The following is a 22,208-nucleotide window of genomic DNA, read 5'->3' on the forward strand; positions in this document are numbered from 1 at the left end:
ACTCTACAGAAAACTTCAATTTACAATATAGATTAGCAAACAGTGACATACCTTGAGGAGCAGGACATGAAGAAGTCAGCCTCAGGAAGAGCAAACTGGGGATGTTATAAAATCACATTCTAATTCTCTTTTATATACAAGCAGCACCCAGTGGCAGGAAGGGAGAAGTGCGCGTCTAAAGGGAAGCCAGGGGTGCTGTACATTTTAAAACACTGGGAAGGGAAGCGGTACTGTCACTGGCTGCGTGCCGCTGATGATTTTCAGCCTGATTTGTGGGCAGCACAGGGGCTTAATGGGAATTATGGGGCCACTTACACAGCTTCAGGCATGGGCCCCCTGGAGCAGAGAACCGGGATGGGGGGTGCTGCCGCCTGAAATTGAGAAGCAGGGGGGGGGGCTGCCGCGAATTTAGAAGCAAAAATATATATAAAAAAGGGGTGTAGCCATCCGGGGCCCTGGGGACCTCTGGGCCCTTTAATATTTTTTTTTTTAATAAAAATAAATTACAAAAAAAGGGGGTTGCCATCCGGGACCTCTGGGCCCTTTAATAAAAAATATATATAAAGAAACATTTATAAAAAAAAAAGAAATAAAGAAAAATATATATAAAAAAGGGGTGTTGCCATCCAGGGCCCTGGGGACCTCTGGGCCCTTAAATAAAAAAAAAATAAAAAAAATATATAAACAAAAATAAAAAAATAAACATTTATAAAAAAGATAAAGGGTGTTTGCCACATGGGGCCCTGGGGACCTCTGAGCCCTTTAATAAAACAAAAAAAAAAAAAAAATATATATATATATATATATATATATATATATATATATATATATATATATATATATATATATATATATATATATATATATATATATATATACATATATATATATATATATATAAAGAAATAAAATATATAATAAAAAAAAATTATAAAAAAAAAGGGGGGTTGCCATCTGGGGACCTCTGGGTCCTATAATAATAATAATAAACATATATATATATATATATATATATATATAAAAATATTTTTTTTATAAAAAAAGGGGGGTTGTCATCCGGGGCCCTGGGGAACTATGGGCCCCTGGGGACCCCCAGACCTCTAAAAAAAAAATTGGCCCTTTAATAAAAAATAAAATAAAAATATATTAAATTGTCCCTTTAATAAAAATATATAATTTTTTTTTTATTATTTAAAAAAAAAAAAAAAAGGGGGGGGTTGCCATCTGGGGCCCTGGGGTCCTCCGGGCCCCTGGGGGCCTCCGGACCCCTAAAAAAAAAAAAAAAAAAAAAAATTTTTTTTTTTTTTTTTTTTTTTTTAAGGGGGTTGCTTTGGGCCCCCAACAGTGACAGGGCCCAGGGCACCTGCCCCATTTGCCCTGCGGTAAAGACGGCCCTGCCATCAGGGAGGTGTGTGTTTACCCCCGAATGAATTCTGCAGCAGGACAGCAACCCCAAACTTGCATCCTATATCAATAAGAACTATATTCAGTGTAAAAAAAAAAAAAAGAACAAGGAGTCCTGGAAGTGATGGTTTGGTCCCCACAAAGCCCTGATCTCAACATCGTGGAGTCTGTCTGGGGATACAGGAAGAGACAGAAGGATTTGAGGCAGCCTACATCCACAGAAGATCTGTGGTTGGTTCTCCAAGATGTTTGGAACAACCTACCTGCTGAGTTCCTTCAAAAACTGTGTGCACAATTAGTGACGGTTCACACAGAAGCGACCCGACTTAAAGCGCAACTTTGCAAAGCGATTTGGAGGCGACTTCAGCGAGACTTTGAGCGACTTACAACGCGACTTAAAGCGACCTCCAGGACAGGCGACTTTGCCTGTGGCCAATCAGAGAATAATCAGCTCTTGTGACATAATTGGGGAGTGGGGTAAATTTATTTTCTTTTTCCTGTAATGTCGCTTCAATACAGATGGGGATCCGACTTTGGAGGCGACTTCCATTGAAATCGATGAGCACAAGTTGCCTAGAAGTCGCCTTGAAGTAGTACAGGAACATTTTCTGAAGTCGGAGTGACTTCAGTAGTGTACATTAAGACGGCTCTCATATACAGTACTTCTATGGAATTTCTTATGTCCAGCGACTTGGGGTGACTTGAGGTCTTACAAGTCTCATCCCAAGTCGCTGTAGTGTGAACCGGCACTCACTGTGTGTACCAAGAAGAATTGAAGAATATGCATTCTCTCCATTCAGTGGCGCTGCGTCCATAGTGAGCGCAGGAGCGCCGCCTCCTCTCTCCTGCACCCGTCACTCAACAAAAGATAGATTCATGCAATGCATGAATCTATCTATTCTCGCTGCTGCCGCCCACTATTCAGGTGCCCGCCCCCCTGTTGAGTGCTGACCATCTGAATAACAGCGGTGGGTGTTTTTTGGAAGTGCCTGATAAGAGCCATTGGCTCTGCATTCCCTGTTTAAACCATGCTGTGTTAGGGAATCGCTTCCCTAACACTGACCCGTCTCTCAGCCAATCAGGTGCACCGGGTCTGGTTACCAGTCACCTGATTGGCTGAAGCGACATCGAGGACGGGAGAAGACATCGAGGACTCGGAGGGAGCGTGGAGGAGGACGGCGCTGACCGAGAAAGGTAAGTCCCGGGCAAGGGGGACAACCTGGCATCATTTGAAGGGAAACTGGCTGCATTTGGGGACAAACTGGCTGCATTTGATGGGGAAACTGGCATAATTTGAGGGGGCAAACTGGTGGCGTTTGATGGGCACAGTGGCTGCGTTTTAATGGGCACAGTGGCGGCAATTGATTTTTTTTTATTTTTTTTTTAGTTTGTTTGTGCCCCCCTAAAAATTTTGAGCACCAGCCGCCGCTGCTTCCATTATTTGTTAAAGTTCTTTTTTTAAATATGTAAATGATCCCATTAACATAAAATGCATACGGTAAAACATATTGTCCAAGAATTAAAACTATTGTGCATGTTTATAAAATATTTTGCTAAAAAAAAATACTTTTTTAATAAAATATTTTCTCTCGCTTTATTCCAATATGCAGTTTTTAGTAACTGAATTAATGTTTACATCTAATCCTATTTCCCAGGATTCCAGTTCCAGAAAGCCGTCATTACTGAGAGCATTATGGAGCACCTTCAGATTTTCTCTCATCTATGTGGCTCTGATGAAAGTAGTGGCAGATCTCTTGGCCTTTACCAGCCCTCAGATTTTAAAGTGAGTGAGATGGAGCTCATAAAATGAGGTTGATTTCCCCCCCCCCCCCCCAATTATCTTCACCCAGCTATTGGCTTGTTTTTAAATGCAGCTAAAATTACAGAAATGTTAAACTTGTTATAGTAGTTACACTGGGTGTCTAGATTCAACTGTGCAGCCCAACAGGCACACGGCTCAGTGCAGAAAAAAGTATTTTGAAATATTTGGAAACCCACCAGTGGTGTCCCTATGAGGGTGTGAAAGGGTGCAGACTGGGTTACATTTGCCAGAGGGGGGGACACCTGTCGGCAGCTGGACCGCTAACACCACAGTAAATTCTGTCTCATGCAGCAGAGCGGACTGAAGCTGCCTTCCCCTCCTCGGCTGTTTACATCTACATAGGAGGAGGGATGCACACCGCGGTGCACGTCCCACGCTGATCTGAGGTCTGTACTGTTTATTATAATGTAGATGGACAGAAGAGGGGGACAGTGACCAGGAAGGGGTTCAAGTTAAAAAAAGGTGGAGGTGTGATTTTGGGGGGTTAAGAGGATATGTGCTGGGGGGGGGGCACTTTGGGAGGGGAGAGGACCTATGCTAGAAGTGGGGGTTGGATTTGACATCCAACATCCCACAAGAGCACAAGCCCTCTTCCCTACGAAAGCACCCCCCAGCACATATCCAACCCCCTGCACCCTACTAGCATATTTAAATATTATCTGGTAATCCAGCTTGTTCAGGCACTTTCAGTTATATGGTGACATCACTTTGTCCCTTTCTCCCAAAAGCTAACCTGCATTGTCACCCTGTGGCATTTGTCTCCAGTGCAAACTAAGGCAGCCCATAGATGAGTCAGGTTTTCTTCATTCAACCAGCGGGTTGAATGAAAAAAACGGACCCAGTTCCCCCATTCATACATTCGAGTTGGATGGGGGAATCCTCGCCGCTGTGTTGTATTCTGACAGCAGTGAGACTATAGCCTGTATTGCTGATCGAGCACCTAAAATCTGACAGGGTGGTTAAAAAGAAGTTGATTGGTAGATCAGGGGCCATACAAGAATTGAAATAGGACCAGTCCCTGCTGAACTGGACACATTTCAATCCATGCTTGGCCAACTTAACCTCTTGACCACTGGGCACTTAAACCCCCTTCCTGACCAGACCAATTTTCAGCTTTCGGTGCTCTCACAATTTGAATGACAATTACTCCGTCATACAACATTGTACCCATTTGAAATTTTTGTCCTTTTTTTCACACAAATAGAGCTTTCTTTTGGTGGTATTAGATCACCTCTGGGTTTTTTATTTTTTGCGCTATAAAAGAAAAACGACCGAAAATTCTGTAAAAAAAAAAAAAAATAACTTGTTTCTGTCATATTCGCATGTTATTTCTCACACACAGCATATGCATACCACGAATGACACCCCAAAACACATTCTGCTATTCCTCCCGAGTATGGCGATACCCCATGTGTGCAACTTTTACACAGCGTGGCCACATACAGAGGCCCAACATGCAGGGAGCGCCATCAGGCGTTCTGGAGCACCCAGGCCAATTCTGACATTTCTCTCCTACATGGAAAAATCACAATTTATTTGCTAGAAAATTACATAGAACCCCAAAACATTATATATGCGGAGTATTGGGGTATTGCGGAGTATTGGGGTATTGCGGAGTATTGGGGTATTGCGGAGTATTTGGGTATTGCGGAGTATTGGGGGTATTGCGGGTATTGCAGAGTATTGGGGTATTGCAGAGTATCGCGCAGGGTATTGGGGTATTGCAGAGTATTGCGCAGGGTATTGGGGTATTGCAGAGTATCGGGGTATTGCAGAGTATGGGGTATTGCAGAGTATGGGGTATGGCAGAGTATTGGGGTATGGCAGAGTAACGGGGTATGGCAGAGTAACGGGGTATGGCAGAGTAACGGGGTATGGCAGAGTAACGGGGTATGGCAGAGTAACGGGGTATGGCAGAGTAACGGGGTATGGCAGAGTATGGGGGATGGCAGAGTATTGCGCAGGGAGGGATGGCAGAGTATTGCGCAGGGAGGGATGGCAGAGTATGGGGTATGGCAGAGTATTGCGCAGGGAGGGATGGCAGAGTATGGGGTATGGCAGAGTATTGCGCAGGGAGGGATGGCAGAGTATGGGGTATGGCAGAGTATTGTGCAGGGAGGGATGGCAGAGTATGGGGTATGGCAGAGTATTGCGCAGGGAGGGATGGCAGAGTATGGGGTATGGCAGAGTATTGCGCAGGGAGGGATGGCAGAGTATGGGGTATGGCAGAGTATTGCGCAGGGAGGGATGGCAGAGTATGGGGTATGGCAGAGTATTGCGCAGGGAGGGATGGCAGAGTATGGGGTATGGCAGAGTATTGCGCAGGGAGGGATGGCAGAGTATGGTGTATGGCAGAGTATTGCGCAGGGAGGGATGGCAGAGTATTGATGGTACTGCAGAGTATTGCGCAGGGAGGGATGGCAGAGTATGGGGTATTGCAGAGTATTGATGGTACTGCAGAGTATTGCACAGGGAGGGATGGCTGGATCTGTGACTGCAGTTGTCACAGATCCAGCCCACAGCAGCTGCTGACACCCCGCGCTCCCCCCCCCTCCTCTCCTCTCCTCTCGCACTGTACCGAACGGTACAGAGAGGAGAGGGAGGAACCGGCGTCATCAAATGACGCCGGTTTGTTTACAAGTGATCGCTCCGTCATTTGACGGAGCGATCACGTGGTAAACAGCCGCGATCCGCGGCAATTTACCGTGATCCGTGATGCGCCGGGTCTTCTAGACCCGGCGAGCACGGACACTTCCGCGAGCGCGCCCCAGGGGACGCGCAAACGCGGAAGTGCACGAGGACGTCCCAGGGACGTCCTGTCACAGTAACTCGACCGCGCTGTAGCAGTATTTTTGCTATAGCGCGGTCGGCAAGAGGTTAAAGTGACTGGCCCGGATTCAGAAAGAATTTACGTCGGCGTATCTTTTGATACGCCGCGTAAATTCTAGGATGAGCCGGCGTATCTTCTTTCTGTATTCAGAAAGCAAAATACGCCGAAATTTGGCTAAGATACGACTGACGTAAGTCTCTTACGCCGTCGTATCTTAGTTGCATATTTACGCTGGCCGCTAGGTGGCGCTTCCGTAGATTTACGCGTAGAATATGTCAATTAGGTAGATACGCCGATTCAGAAACGTACGTGCGCCCGGCAAATTTTTTTACGTCGTTTACGTAAGGCTTTTTCCGGCGTAAAGTTACCCCTGCTATTTGAGGCGTAGCCAATGTTAGGTATGGACGTCGGGCCAGCGTAGAATTTTGCGTCGTTTGCGTTAGTCTCCGTGAATGGGGCTGGGCGTAAGTTACGTTCCTGTCGAAACCATTGAGGCTTTTGCGGCGTAATTTGGAGCATGCGCACTGGGATAGGTCCACGGACGGCGCATGCGCTGTTAGTAAAAAACGTCATTTACGTGGGGTCACCATTCATTAACATACAATACGCCCACTGCCTGGATAATTTGTATTACGCGGGCTTACGCCGGACCACATACGTTACGCTGCCGTAACTTAGGGCGCAGGTTCTTTCTGAATACAGAACCTGCCTCACTAAGTTACGGCGGTGTGGCGTATCTGAGATACGATACGCCCGCACAAAGTTACGCCAGGCTTTCTGAATCCGGGCCACTGTGTTCCATCATTGTGCCCACCTTGAGCAATGCCACGTAGCCACCGTTAGGAAGGCATGCATGTAGATAGGCTGCAAAGAGATAGCAGAAGATCAGTAGCACTGAGATACAAAAAAGTGTGAAAAAATATTTTATAAAGGGAAAAATTGCTTATGATACACAGTGTTTTACCAAGGCATTTCTAGTTGAAAATATATTCTAAATCATGAGAAGGTTTTCCTGGAATAATCAGGCCCATAGCTGAAATTTGGTCCATAAAAGGTATACAGATGTGAATGCTGACGTGGTTCATTGCTGTAAGATCGCATTGGGAAGAAGTCCTAGGGATATATTTAAAAAAAAAAATCAGGAAATGTGACATTCAACAAATATTCACTGCAGATAAATGTAATTGCTGCATGTGTTTTATATTACAGGGAATGGATTCACTGGGCCAGATTCACGTAGATTAGCGGATCTTTAGATCCGCTCGATCTACCTGATTTAAGATCCGCTCCCGCAAGTTTGAGAGGCAAGTGGGTAATTCACAAACCACTTACCTCCAAACTTGTGGCGGCGGATCGTAAATCCCCCAGCGGAATTCAAATTCCGCGGCTAGGGGGAGTGTACTATTTAAATCAGGCGCGTTCCCGCGCCGATTTAAATGAGCATGCGCCGTCCGCGGAATTTCCCGGCGTGCATTGCTCCCACTGATGTCACTAGGACGTCAGTGGTTTCGATGTGAGCGTAACTAGCGACGCGCGGGTTTCTGAATTGGCGTACGCAAACGACGTAAAAAAATGTAAAAGCGACGCGGGAACGACGGCTATACTTAACATTGGCTGCGCCTCATAGAAGCAGGGGTAAGTATACGCCGGGAAAGCCGCTACGGAAACGTCGTAAGAACACTGCGTCGGGCCTGCGTACGTTCGTGAATTTGCGTATCTCGCTGATTTACATATTATTCAACGTAAATCAGCGGGAACGCCCCCGGCGCCATTTTCAAATTGAAAATAAGATCCGACAGTGTAACACAGTGTAACACTGTCGGATCTTAGCCATATCTATGCGTAACTGATTCTATGAATCAGACGCATAGATAGGACCAGTGTAAGTCAGAGATACGATGGTGTATCAGGAGATACACCGTCGTATCTCTTTGTGAATCTGGCCCACTATCTGTAATGCCCCGTACACACGATCGGAAATTCCAACAAGAAAACCGTGGGGTTTTTTTCCGACGGAATTTTGGCTCAAACTTGTGTTGCATACACAGGGTCACACAAAATTCCGACTGTCAAGAACGCAGTGACGTACAACACTACTACGAGCCGAGAAAAATAAAGTTCAATAATTCCGAACATGCGTCGAATTGATTCCGAGCATGCATGGTTTTTTTTGCACGTCGGAATTGCATACAGACAATCGGAATTTCCAACAAGAACTTTTCCCATCGTAAAATTTAAGAACCAGCTCTCATATTTTTGCTGTCGGAAATTCTCACAGAAAAAGTTCGATGGGGCCTACACACGGTCGGAATTTCCAACCAAAAGCTCACATCGAACTTTTCTTGTTGGAAATTCCGATTGCGTCACATTCATGTTTGGTGAATGTAGCAATGACTGCTTTATAAATAAGCTCCAATATACAGGATTTATACACACAGGCATCACCCCTGTAGAAATGAGCCCCCCATCTTTATTCTATAAATATCTGTAATATATGATTTTTGTTGCCTCTATAGGTCTCAGGATAATTCTAGTTGACTTTTACTGAAAAGTTTTTTTCTGACATATCTTTGCTTAAGGGGATAGTGGCTATACACAGTCCTTGTATTGGTTGGTTAATCACACAATAAGCCACACGGGTCAAAAAATGAGTCAGCCCCCCCACCCCCCCGGGCTGAGTTACAGTTGACATATAGAATTTTAATTAGTATGAGTCAGCTTTTCTTCCTCTCTGGGCCATAAGTTAGGCCGACCATTCATGGATCAAAATTCAGCTGGTTCAGCAGGGACCGTCTGCTGTGCCAAAAATCTGACTGACAGTAATCGCATGTCAAAAATCTGACACGGTGGTTGTACCCAAGTCGATCACTGGATCAACTTGGGTGCAATCGGCCATGCCCATACATGGATCGAAATGCAGACGGTCCCTGCTGAACCAGCTGAATTTTGATCCATGAATGGTCGGCCTAACTTATGGCCCAGAGAGGAAGAAATGCTGACTTGTATTAATTAAAATTCTATATGTCAACGGAAGCTCAGCCTGGGGGGTTGAGAAATGCTTACTCATTGTTTGACCTGTACGTGTGGTTTATTGTGTGATTAACCAATTCAAGGACTGCGTTTAGCGACTATCCTCTTAATTAAGCAGAGATATGTCAGAGAAAAAAAGTGAAAGCCGACTAAAATTATCCTGAGACCTATAGAGGCAACAAAATCATATATTACAGATATTTATAGAATAAATCCTGTGTATATAAAGCCTGTATATTGGAGCTTATTTATAAAGCAGTCAATGTTACATTCACCAAACATTTACAGATAGTGAATCATTCCCTGTAATATAAAACACATGCAGCAATACAATTAACCTGCAGTGAATATAGTGGCCCAGATTCAAGAAGCACTTGCGCCCGCGCAACCATAGTTGCGCGGCGCAAGTGCTTACTTGCTCCGGTGTAACGAGTGCTCCTGATTCAGGAACCTCGTTACACCGAATGCAGCCTAGGATGTGACAAACATAAGCCTCCTTATGCCTTCACATCCCAGGCTGCATTCTTGCGTTGGCCGCTAGGGGGCGCGGCCTTTGTGATTGGCGTGTAGTATGCAAATTGCATACTACCACAGATTCACAAAAGTTGCGCGGGCCCTGCGTACGCAAGGTACAGAGTTTCCGTACGGCGCCTTTAGCATAAGGTTGCTCCTGCTAATAGCAGGCGCAACCAATGCTAAAGTATAGCTGCGCCTCCCGCTCGCGACGTTCAAATTTCACGTCGTTTACGTAAGTGAACCGTGAATGGCGCTGGACGCCATTCACGTTCACTTACAAGCAAATGACGTCCTTGCGACGTCATTTGCCGCAATGCACGTCGGGAAAGTTTCCCGACGGAGCATGCGCTCTTCGCTCGGCGCGGGAGCGCTCCTAATTTAAATGATTCCCGCCCCCGGCGGGATCATTTACATTAGGCAGCCTTGCGCCCGGCTGCTTAGCATATTGCCCGCGCAATTTACGGAGCAACTGCTCCGTGAATCGTGGGCAAAGCGCAATATTTGCGTGGGCGCAGAGAAAAAAAATTGCTCTTTGCCCACGCAAATATTGCCCGATTCTACTTGAATCTGGGCCAGTGTGTGTATCATTTTTTTTTATTTTATGTAACTAGTGTAAGTAACTGAATTCTTCTGAATTTGCAATCCTACACAGCAGCACTCAGGACCCCCTTTTGTATGCCTTGCCCAGGAGCCCCACTCCTTATTAATTTGCCCTGGCGTCCTATTCCTTCTTGCATTGCCCAGGGGCCCCACTCTTCCTTGCCGTGTCTCAGGATCCCCGCTCTTCCTTGCCGTGTCTCAGGATCCCCGCTCTTCCTTGCCGTGTCTCAGGATCCCCACTCTTTCTTGCCATGTCCCAGGGGCCTCGCTCTTCCTTGCCGTGTCCCAGGATCCCTGCTCTTCCTTGCCGCGTCCCAGGAGCCCCTCTCTTCCTTGCCGCATCCTAGGAGCCCCGCTCTTCCTCGCCGCGTCCCAGGAGCCCCGCTCTTCCTCGCCGCGTCCCAGGAGCCCCGCTCTTCCTTGCCGCGTCCCAGGAGCCCCGCTCTTTCTTGCCGCATCCCAGGAGCCCGCTCTTCCTTGCCGCGTCCCAGGAGCCCCTCTCTTCCTTGCCGCATCCTAGGAGCCCCGCTCTTCCTCGCCGCGTCCCAGGAGCCCCGCTCTTCCTCGCCGCGTCCCAGGAGCCCCGCTCTTCCTCGCCGCGTCCCAGGAGCCCCGCTCTTCCTCGCCGCGTCCCAGGAGCCCCGCTCTTTCTTGCCGCATCCCAGGAGCCCCGCTCTTCCTTGCCGTGTCCCAGGAGCCCCACTCTTCCTAGCTGTGTCACAGGAGCCCCGCTCTTCCTAGCTGTGTCACAGGAGCCCCGCTCTTCCTAGCTGTGTCCCAGGAGCCTCGCTCTTCCCTGCCGTGTCCCAGGAGCCTCGCTCTTCCCTGCCGTGTCCCAGAAGTCTCGCTCTTCCTAGCTGTGTCCCAGGAGCCCCATAAACCCCACTCTTCCTTGCTGTGCCCAGAAGCCCCATAAACCCCACTCTTCCTTGCTGTGCCCAGAAGGCCCATAGAGAGAGAGAGAGAGAGAGACTTGTAAAGCGCAACACATGCGAACTGAATCGCCTCTGGGCGCTGTATCCATTTCATGGGTAAGGAACCCCTTGACCTCAGAAGAGATGGGTTTTAATCTTTCTCCTGAAGGCCAAGTGGTCCGACTCCAGTCGGATTGTGGTTGGTAGTGCATTCCACAGGCGAGGTCCCTGGACTGCAAATCTTCGATCTCCTTTGGACTTGTATCTGGCCTTGGGTATCTGGAGGAGGTTTTGATTGGTGGATCGCAGAATGCGATTGGGGTTATGGGCTTTTATTTTTTCGCATAGATATTGGGGGGCGTTGCCTTGAATACACTTATGTATTAGACAAAGTGCCTTGAAAGTGATTCTGTCTTTTACTGGCAACCAATGATGGGATCTCAGTGAAGGTGAGATTGATTCCCATGGTTTTTTCCCAGTCACTAGTCGAGCGGCCGTATTTTGAACGACTTGCAGACGAGTAATTTGGTATTTGGGGAGTCCTAGATAGAGGGCATTTGCGTAGTCGAGTCTGGAATTGATGATTGTTCCCACCACGACTGCAATGTCCTCTTTCGGGATAAAGGGCGTGAGTCTGCGTAGTAGGCGCAGCAGATGGTGGGATCCGCTGACTACTGACCCTATTTGTGCATCCATTGTCATGTAGGTATCGAAAATGACTCCGAGACTTTTGACTTTGGTGCTAGGGGTGATAGTTTTACCCAGAATGGGTGGGGGAGTCCATGTTGACGCGGGGTGATTTTTCCGGTTAGCGTGAAACAGGAGAAGTTCTGTTTTTGAACCATTGAGTTTAAGATAACTGTTTGTCATCCAGTTATCTATTAGAGTGAGGCATTTCTCTAGTCCAAGAGAATGATCCTTTTTGTTGCAGATGCGGAAATACAGTTGTGTGTCGTCTGCATAGGAGTGGTAAAGTAACTTCTGGAATACTGATGATTTCAAAGAGAGGGCGAAGATAGATATTAAACAATACGGGCGATAAGGGAGATCCCTGAGGGACTCCGCATGACACCGTACGTTTTTCAGAAGTGAAAGACCCCAGTTTCACTATTTGTGATCGGTTTTCCAAGAAGGAGGAGAACCAGGGTAAAACACATTCAGCGACTCCGGCTACTTCAGCTAGCCTAGCCAGTAGTAGTCCGTGGTCTACAGTGTCAAAAGCCGCGCTTAGGTCCAGCAGTATCAGGAGACAAGATTCTCCTTCGTCTGCGGCCTCTAGAGCGTCATCCCATATTTTGAGCAGCGCCGTTTCTGTTCCGTGACCCGGACGGAAGCCTGATTGAAACGGATCAAGTAATTTATGGGTGTCTAAATGCAGTTGCAGCTGTTGTACAACTACTTTCTCCATTACCTTGGAGAAGACATTTAGAGCTGTTATGGGCCTCCGGTTGTTTGGGTCTTTGGGGTCGAGGGTAGTTTTTTTTAGAATTGGTTTTATTGTACCTTGTTTTAGCAAGGTGGGCACCATGCCCTCCTTGAATGATTGGTTAATGAGCTGCGTGATAGCTTGTGACAGTATATCGGCACTTTCTTTCAGCAGTTTAGTGGGGATGATATAAACCACACTCTTCCTTGCTGTGCCCAGAAGGACCATAAACCCCACTCTTCCTTGATGTGCCCAGAAGCCCCATAGACCCCACTCTTCCTTGCTGTGCCCCACTCTTCCACCACCCTCTGCCTGGAGTCCACAACCATCTAAGTATTGTCTTTTCTCTTGCAGGCAGATGATAACTTTCTGCGAGCAGCGGACGGGGGATCCCAGGACTGGCTATATGTTTGCTTTGTCTCTTCTCATAGTCACAATATTGCAAACTATAATCCTACAACTATACCAACGTTACAACATGCTGACTGCAGTGAAATGTAAAACATCTCTTATTGGAATGATCTATAAAAAGGTAAAAATGCAAACACATGGAAATGCATATGTGACAATGTAATAACCTATAAAAACTAATTTAATTTCATGGATCCGTTAAACAAAACATTCCTGATCTGGTTCCCAATGATATATTGTACTTTGTGCACGGCCATTTCTGGATTATTAAGTAAATACCTACAAGGTAGCTCATTAAAAAGGTTCATAGAGTTCAGTGAAGTGTGACACGCCCAAGTAGGTGACCATGTAAAGTCCTGACTTCTGCATCTGATAGTTAACATAGAAATTAATAATTAATGTTGTACGGTGTTTTTATTGCAATACAATTATATAACATGCTGGGCTTGGCAAAACCAATATTGTACCTGACTGAGGGTTGAGCAAACTTGGGCTCGCCGACCGCTAAAAGAGCGACTATACAGTTCTTATTACACAGGCTGGAGCTAAAAGTTACCCTGACCTTTACCTTACACAACATTCATCTGGGATTTTTTTTATATATCAACTAAAAGGAAGTATAGCTAATATGCTAAATTTGCCTTTTTTTGTTAAAGTGGAGGTCCACCCTAAAAAAAAAAAAAAAATGCATAAAAATGCTCCAAAAAAATATATATCTTTTTTTTTTTTTTTACTTACCAGAAATTGTGGTTGCTAGGCAGATCTTCCAAGTCCACGGCAGGTCTTTTCCCTCGTCCTCATGTTGCCTGCTTGGGGAATGGAGCGCGGCGTCTTCTGGGAACTGTGGCCCAGATTCTCGTATGAGTTACGCCGGCGTATCTCCAGATACGTTGTCGTAACTCTGAGTTTGAGGCGTCGTATCTATGCGCAAAGATTTGTGTTAGATCCGACCGGCGTAAGTCTCTTACGCTGTCGTATCTAAGTTGCATATTTACGCTGCCCGCTAGGTGGCGTTTCTGTCGATTTACGCGTAGAATATGGTCATGAGCTAGATACGCCAATTCTCAAACGTACGTGCGACCGGCGCATTTTTTTACGTCGTTTGCGTAAGGCTTTTTTCGCCGTATAGTTACCCCCTGCTCTATGAGGCGTAGATGAGGCATACCAATGTTAGGTATGGACGTCGGAACAGCATTGAATTTTTCACGTTTTACGTCGTTTGCGTAGGTCGTCCGTGAACGGGGCTGGACGTAAGTTACGTTCACGTCGACTAGGCATTGAGCGGGCGCAATTTAATTTGAAAATTCTACGTGATACTGAGCATGCGCGCGCATGCGCCGTTCGATAAAACCGTCATTTACGTGGGGTCACAATAAATTTACATAAAACACGCCCACATCTTCCACATTTGAATTAGGCGGGCTTACGCCGGCCAATTTACGCTACGTCGCCGCAACTTACGGAGCAAGTGCTTTGTGAATACTGCACTTGCATGTCAAAGTTGCGGAGGCGTAGCGTAAATACGATACGCTACGCCCGCACACAAATACGCGCTCCCTACGAGAATCTGGGCCTGTGTGTATCCCATTCAGAAAACGCTGTGCGACTCGCGCATGCGCAGTAGGAAACGGTCCCTCTCCTTTCACATTGGAGTGAAAGGAGAGGCGCTTTACAGGCACTATTTTTAGCGCTATAGCACCTGTAAAGCACCTCAGTGTGAAAGCAGCCTTATGGTCCATAGCTTTTAAGGGCAGAGAAGAGATCTGGGGTCTAATAGACCCCAGATCTCTCAGTAAAGAGTACCTGTAAACTGCCTATTGCTATCACAGGGGATATTTATATTTCCTGAGATAACAATAAAAGTGATAAAAAAATAATTAAAGGGACAGAGCTCGTGTGCAAAGGCAAACGCATATGTGGGTCCCACACACATATGTAAACAGTGAGTGCGCCACATATGTGAAGTATCACCGGGAACATCAGATGTAGAGCAATAATTCTAACACCAGATCTCCTGTGTAAATCTAAAGTATGACACGTTTTGGTATCTATTTAATTGGCGTAACATCATCTTTTATACAGTGTTTTTAATCAAACAATTTAGTATTTTATTGTGTTTTTGTGCCTTAAAATTTATTTTTTTCCCCAAAAAATTGCATTTGAAAACCTGCTTCGCAAATACCGTGCGACACCACCCTTTTAACCGGTTAAGACCCGAACCAATATGCAGGTTAAGGACCTTGCCCCTTTTTGCGATTCGGCACTGTGTCGCTTTAACTGACAATTGCGCGGACGTGGCTTCCAAAATAAAATTGACGTCCTTTTTTCCCCAGAAATAGAGCTTTCTTTTGGTTGTATTTGATCACCTCTGCGTTTTGTTTGCGCTATAAACAGAAATAGAGCGACAATTTTGAAAAAAATGCAATATATTTAACTTTTTTGCTATAATAAATATCCCCGAAAAAGATATAAAAACATTTTTTTCCTCAGTTTAGGCGATACGTATTCTTCTACATATTTTTGGTAAAAAAAATCACAATAATCGTTTATCGATTGATTTGCGCAAAATTTATAGCGTTTACACAGGAACAAAAAGCAATAATTTACGTGGTTCTGCCATTGTCCTGAAATGAGGAATAATCCTCTTATTTTTGGGATATGTGATGGAATGAGACATAAATACTTCTGCTTTAAGAAGGCTTTATTGTCCTATGCACTGATAAGAATGAGGGCTTTCTGATTGCTTTAATCTTTTCTCACCATAGAATTCATGCACCCGGGCATATTAAAATATTCCTCTCTACACTGCATCATTCTACCAGGAGATGGCAGAAAAAAACGAGCATTAAAATGTGAATATTGGTGCGCGTTTAATAATATATGGCGTTAAGAAGCTTATAAGCGTAATTTTGTTTTTACTGTCCAGGATATACATTTTTTCTAAGCATTGTAATAAATTCATTAATAAATGAAATTCATATGCAAGTGTTTATTCACGTATATGCTCATAATCTCTTCTCTAAATACATCTTTGGTGCATTTTTTTCATGTCTCTAAATGCCAAATGTGCACGGTCATATAAGCTAACACTGAACTGCATTTAAAGGCTTAATTTTAAAAAAAAATAAACGCCTGTAAAAGCTGTGTTTTTTTTTATGCCTGTGTGCATGAGGTTTTATCTGTAACAGTATTTTAACACCCGTTCTATTGAATTTAGCATGGAAATTCCAGCAAGCTTTTCTTATCGATGACTAGGAAATACCATGGGGGATTGAGTCTGGGTGCTGTATAGCACCATCTAGTGGTAACAAAATAAAATACATTCACCTGTAGTCCAACATCTTTAATTTCATTTAAACAAAGGTGTCCGTGCTTTTAAATCAGAATAAACCATAACCTAAAATAAAATATATTTGAATAATAATTGTGCATCCGATCCAATCCTTCGAGAAATGTCCATACATCGATATAGAGTCCCACATCCAAATGTGATAAACCAACACCAAATAATAAAAAAAAAAAAATAGTTTTGTTCTAAACTTACATATTTTTTTGGTGTATCCTCTTAACGAATCTCCTTCACCTCATGCAATCACAACATGATGTCAAAATTGTGCAATATATATATATATATATATATATATATATATATATATATATATATATATATATATATATATATATATATTAGGGCTGTGGAAATTAACTATTAATTCATCGATTAATCTTTAATTTATTTGATCGATCAAAATTTTTTTGATTGGTACTCACCTCTCCGCCGGCTTCCGGGCCTTCAGGGAGTTCCGTCGGAGATCCTATGACATCATGGACACCGGCGGGGCTTGCCGTGTCCATCTGAAGGGCTCCTTTGCTGTGCCTTTATATCTGCATGCCGGCGGGACCTTACTATCTGCCACACGCAAGGGCTGTTACACTTCCCTCTATCAACCGGGGATTCTATAGCCATCCACTGGGAGTTGTGATAGTTCCCTTCACGGGACATCTACATGCCGACGGACTGATGTTAACCTCTCCTCATCTGGATTCAGCAGTGGTATCGTTGTACACATTTTTATACCAGTATCATACTTGGCTACATGTTTTTATGACTGCTTTTGCTACCGTTTGGTATTACTCGCACCATTTTTACAGTTTATGTAGCTACATCGACTTTATCTCCAGTGCAATATTTATTTTGTTACCTACTTGAAGACTATAAAAGTTTTAATGCTATTCCCATCGAGCGCTGTCTTTGTTTTTTTTTTGTATCCTGCTATGCATTTTTCCAGTGGTTGGTAGCTGCACTGGGAATCAGCCTGCAAGGAGATCAGCTAAAAGTAGTTGGATCTGTATGTGCGTTATAATTAATCGAAATTAGTCGATTAATCGATTTAAAAAAAATCGATTAATCGAACACAAAAATGTTGATCAGTAACAGCCCTAATATATATGTGTATGTGTGCATATAATATATAATTTTTTTTTTTTTTAGCTTTGGGTAGAGTGAAGAGCAATTACAACCCCTGTTTATTGTTATCAAAGTGGAAGTGAAACCCAAATTTTGGGTTGTCCCCAGATCAGGATTAGAGGAGAAATCTCCCGATGGGGGATACTAGTTCTGGTTACTTGGTGGCACGCCAAGATTCTCTTACCTTAAAGAAATTTCCCCTCATTTCCTGTTTTGGCTATAGGACATGAAGGGAAATCTCCCCAATGGAGCAAAGAGGGCAAAATAAACTGACAGGGGTTATAACCCTCCCTTACTCTATTCAAAAAGGGGGAAAAAAGTTTTGCTTTTAGTTCCACTTTAATAAAGAAAAAAAAAATTTGAGTAATATTAAAACGATTGCATTAATACAGCAAATATTTGCTCATGGAAAATAGTCTATGGTTATGCTTTATCTCTAAGTAGTTTTTAGAAAATTGCATTGGTTTAATGTAATGTGTTCAGTAGAGGTGTGTTCCGTTTTTAGACATTTTATATACCCTTTTGTTTTTTTTTGTCAAATTTAAACTCTTTCAAGATGTTTTGTTAACGTTCTTTTTGTAACTTTCCAGTCATTAAACTTGGCCAGCTCTACTCGGAGGAAATTTACAACGGGGGAATTGGTCAATTTGATGTCTTCAGATGCCCAGCAGATCATGGACCTGACAGTGAACATTAATCTGCTGTGGTCGGCCCCGTTCCAGATCCTTATGGCCATCATCTTCCTGTGGCAGGAGCTCGGGCCGTCGGTACTGGCTGGTGTGGCTGTGCTGATCCTGGTCATACCTTTGAATGCTTACATTGCCGGTAAAGTGAAACAGCTGAAGGTAATGTAAAAATATATTTATTTGGAGGGTTATTGGTTTTAAAGAGTGTCAACACAACACACAAGTTTTAAAGCTGAAAAAAGTTCCCTTGCAGTTAAAGCGGAGGTCCACCCGTTTTTTTTTTTTTTTTTTAAAGCCAGCTAGAAACACTGCAGCTGCTGACTTTTAAAAAATGGACACTTACCTGTCCAGCGCGCCCACGATGTTAGCAGACGAGGCTGAGCAATCGCTCGGTCCTTGGCTTCTTCCGCCGCCATCCTCGGTGAGTGAATCAGGAAGTGAAGCCTTGCGGCTTCACTGCCCGATTTTTCTACTGTGCGTGCGCGAGGATCGCGGCGCACAGACACTGGTCCCCGCTCTCTCCTGGGAACAGTGTTCCCAGGAAGGGTGGAAAACTCCTGACAGGAGCAAGGCATACTTGGGTCCACCTAGCCAAAATGCCCGGCAGACCCCACTCCTCATTGTCAGCTGAAACCAACCAACGAATAGAAGGTGAGGGGCTCTGCGGAAGAGACACGCCCCCCACCCCCTTTTTAAGGCAGGAAAGAAGGAAACCTAAGGGCCAAACATGCTCCCCTTAGACATTAGGACTGTAGGCCAGGCCTGAAGACCCACACCCTACAAAGTGAAAAAAGACAGTATATAGCGCAGGTGACAAACGTATAGAGAAAAAAAAAGAGCGCAGTGCAGATGCAGTGGCTAGATGACAACACTGACTTGCTGTACTGCATTTATTAAGAAGCAGCGTTGTCACCCCAAGACAGGAAGTGTGTTAGGTCTAACAGGCTCCTCCCCTCCTCTTCATAATATAGAGAAACAACATTCAGTATTTTTTGTACCCACCCAACAGATCCTGTACAACAAAAACATTTTCGAATGGTATAGTTAACAGTGCAAAAGGGAGCAAAGAGTTCATCATTGGGTTTACATAACCCTTAATGATTTTTCAATGCTACTAAATCCAGATTACAGCTACAGGTATAACATCTTTTCTCTCCTTTCAGAAAAGCCATTTGAAGAGTAAAGATCTGCGCATCAAGTTACTGAATGAAATCCTGCATGGAATAAAGGTAAGTGTAAAATTTAGGAAAATAGGCATCACAGGCCAATGTTTTGGGACTTTACAAGATCCCTTTTTCGATCACTTGAGAATGTCTTGAAAGCGATCCCGTGAAATTTCCCTATTTCAACTATATTTTATAAAAAATAAAAAAAGTTGCATTGTCTTTCAAAGAATAAAAAAAAGGGCCCAGGCACACTTGCTCTATAATATTTTTTTGTTGGCCTTTGTGCCCATGCACACTATAGGTGTTTACAGCAACCTAGAGGAAGAAAAAAACATCAGTCACGTTCAGGGGAGGAGCATTTGAGCATTAAAATTGCTCAAAAGTGCGTCAGCGATGGGCGCGTTTTTGTGCACTTACACGTTAATACATTCTAATGGCCAGAATAAATTAAAGGGTTTGTAAAGGAATTTTTTTTTATCTTAATAGCTTCTTTTACCATAATGCAGTGCTGTTTTCATGTCCTCATTGTTCGTTTTTGCTCTCAAGTTGCTGTAATTCTTCTCTGATCTCCACACTTCCTGGTTGTCTGTTTCCTGATAACCACAGTACTGGGAGCTTTCTCTCTGTGGTAACTAATCAAGGAGATGTGATTACTGTGTGTCTAAAACCCCACAGCACCTCCCCTTTGGATCAGTTTCATTTTCCAAACCATCACTGCCCTGTATTGGCTCTGTGGCTCTGTACAGCAGAGAGGCAGGAAACAACATGCAAAAACAAAACTAGAAACTACAGGTACATTATATGATTGTTTTTTATCTATGTTTAATTGTTTTTAAAAGAACTCAGTTAACTATTATGTCTCTATACCCTGTAAACAGTCATTTCAACATTAATTTGTTTTTTTATTTACAACTCCTTTAACATTCTGGCCAATAGAATGCTTTAACGCCAGATGCAGGAATGCACGTTAAAGCGCATAAACGTGCATGAACATTGAACACGCATGGAAAAAACTTTTTTTTTCTCTCTGCTGCTAAACTCCTGTAGGAGAAAAGACGTTCTAGAGAAAACAGTGGCCCAGATTCAGGTAGGGGCGCGCACTGATACGGCGGCGCAGCGTATAGTTTTTTACGCTACGCCTCCGTAAATTACTGGAGCTACGCTGCATTCACGAAGCATTTGCTCCGTAATTTGTGGCGGCGTTTCGCAAAAGGGGCTGGCGTAAGTGCGCGTAATTTAAATGATCCCGTAGGGGGCGTGGATCATTTAAATTACCCGACGTGCATTGCGGTAAATGACGTCGCAAGGACGTCATTGGCTTCGACGTGAACGTAAATGGCGCCCAGCGCCATTCACGAACGAGTTAAAATTTGAAAATCGCGACGCGAGAACGACGTCCATACTTACCATTGGCTGCGCCTACTAATAGCAGGAGCAGCCTTACGGCAAAAACGACATACGCAAACGGCGTAAAAAACGAGCGCCGGCCACGTTTGTGAATTGGCGTTAGTATGCAATTTGCAATTTGCATACTCTACGCTGACAACTACGGGTGCGCCACCTAGTGGCCAGCGTCAGAATGCACCCTAAGATACGACGGCATAAGAGACTTATGCCAGTGGTATCTTAGGCTACAGTCGGCGTATCTAGCTTTCTGAATACAGAAAGTAGATACGCCAGCGCTACTTAGCAATTACGCTGCGTATCTATGGATACGCAGGCGTAATTTCTTTCTGAATATACCCCAGTGTGCATGTGGTCAAACGGTGACAGAGGAGTTCCCCACCATAGATTTTTGTACTGTCTTCTTTTATGTATTATGGTATTCATATGAATTCTGTACAATGTTTTCAGATTTTGAAGCTGTATGCCTGGGAACCGTCTTATCAGAGGAAAGTCAGTGAAATTAGGGAAAAGGAAATGGATGTGCTAAAATCTTCTGGATATCTGACCACATTCTCTATGCTGACACTCACCTGCATTCCTTTCCTGGTAAGACATACTGTTGTGTTGTCACTATATTGTAGCTGTAAGGATGTCTATTTGAATATGACTGATAAAAAAAAAAAAGAGACTTGCAGGATTATTTATTGTGGCATGCCTGAAAGCACTCCTGTCAATGTAGTAATTAATGGCCACCAGCCAGATCATAAAGTTTTTGCATGCATTTTTTTTTCTCTTTAACAAACTGTGAATAGCCAGTTGTTAGTTGTTAAGGACCAGTTGGTCACCTCGTTCTTAACAACCGATGAGTCGTCAGCTGTCAGCGAGGTTTCTACTGACAGCTGAATGTAAACAAAATATTTGTCGGCAATAAAAAAAATCTGGAAAAAACGGTGTGAGGTCCCTTTGGGTCGGGTATGCATTTTGAGGGAAACCCCACACCATTTTTTTTTTTAAGGGCGTGGTATCCCCCCCCCCCTCCAAAAAAATTCCATATTAGACCTATATCCAAGCATGCAGCCCGCATAGCAGCAGTGGTGTATTTAGGTTTTGTGCTGCTCTAGGCCTGACTAAACTTGTGCACCCCCTAATTTACATCTAAAGGAGAATGTTCAATCTGATTTTTTTTTTTTTTAGTGTTGGGTCAGCTTTATGGAGATTGTACAGTCTAATTGTATAATGGATGGGTGGGTGGATAGAGGGATGAAAATAGGGGCGAATGAATGGAAGAATGGACAGATTTATGGATGGAGGAATAAATGGAAGGATTGAAGGGGAATGGGGGGGACAGATGTATGGAGAATGTATGTGTGAGTAGCTGTCACGCACTGACCTGGTTTTCTCCAGATTGGCTTCTTCCTCCCACTGCAGAAGTGGACTTTAATGAACACCCCTGGACATGCATCTCGCACAGGGACCAGTTGTCCTTGCTAGGGTTGCTGTGTCTATTGGGGGGTACACACCAGTCATTGTTGGATTCCCTGGCCTTTCT

The 22,208-nt window shown here is 44.3% G+C and overlaps 1 protein-coding gene across 1 annotated transcript in view; it reads left to right on the forward strand.

The window, feature by feature from the left end:
* LOC120927844 (multidrug resistance-associated protein 1-like) overlaps positions 1 to 22,208 on the forward strand; it is a 124,105-nt gene that overhangs the window by 33,411 nt on the left and 68,486 nt on the right. Inside the window, exons 4-8 of the mRNA XM_040338798.1 lie at positions 3,060 to 3,187; positions 12,897 to 13,074; positions 18,012 to 18,266; positions 19,271 to 19,336; positions 21,128 to 21,265. Of these exons, the coding sequence (XP_040194732.1) occupies positions 3,060 to 3,187; positions 12,897 to 13,074; positions 18,012 to 18,266; positions 19,271 to 19,336; positions 21,128 to 21,265 (765 nt within the window). The remainder of the gene's footprint in view (positions 1 to 3,059; positions 3,188 to 12,896; positions 13,075 to 18,011; positions 18,267 to 19,270; positions 19,337 to 21,127; positions 21,266 to 22,208) is intronic.

This window comes from Rana temporaria, chromosome 2 (genome assembly GCF_905171775.1).
Source record: "Rana temporaria chromosome 2, aRanTem1.1, whole genome shotgun sequence".
NCBI classification, from domain to species: domain Eukaryota; kingdom Metazoa; phylum Chordata; class Amphibia; order Anura; family Ranidae; genus Rana; species Rana temporaria.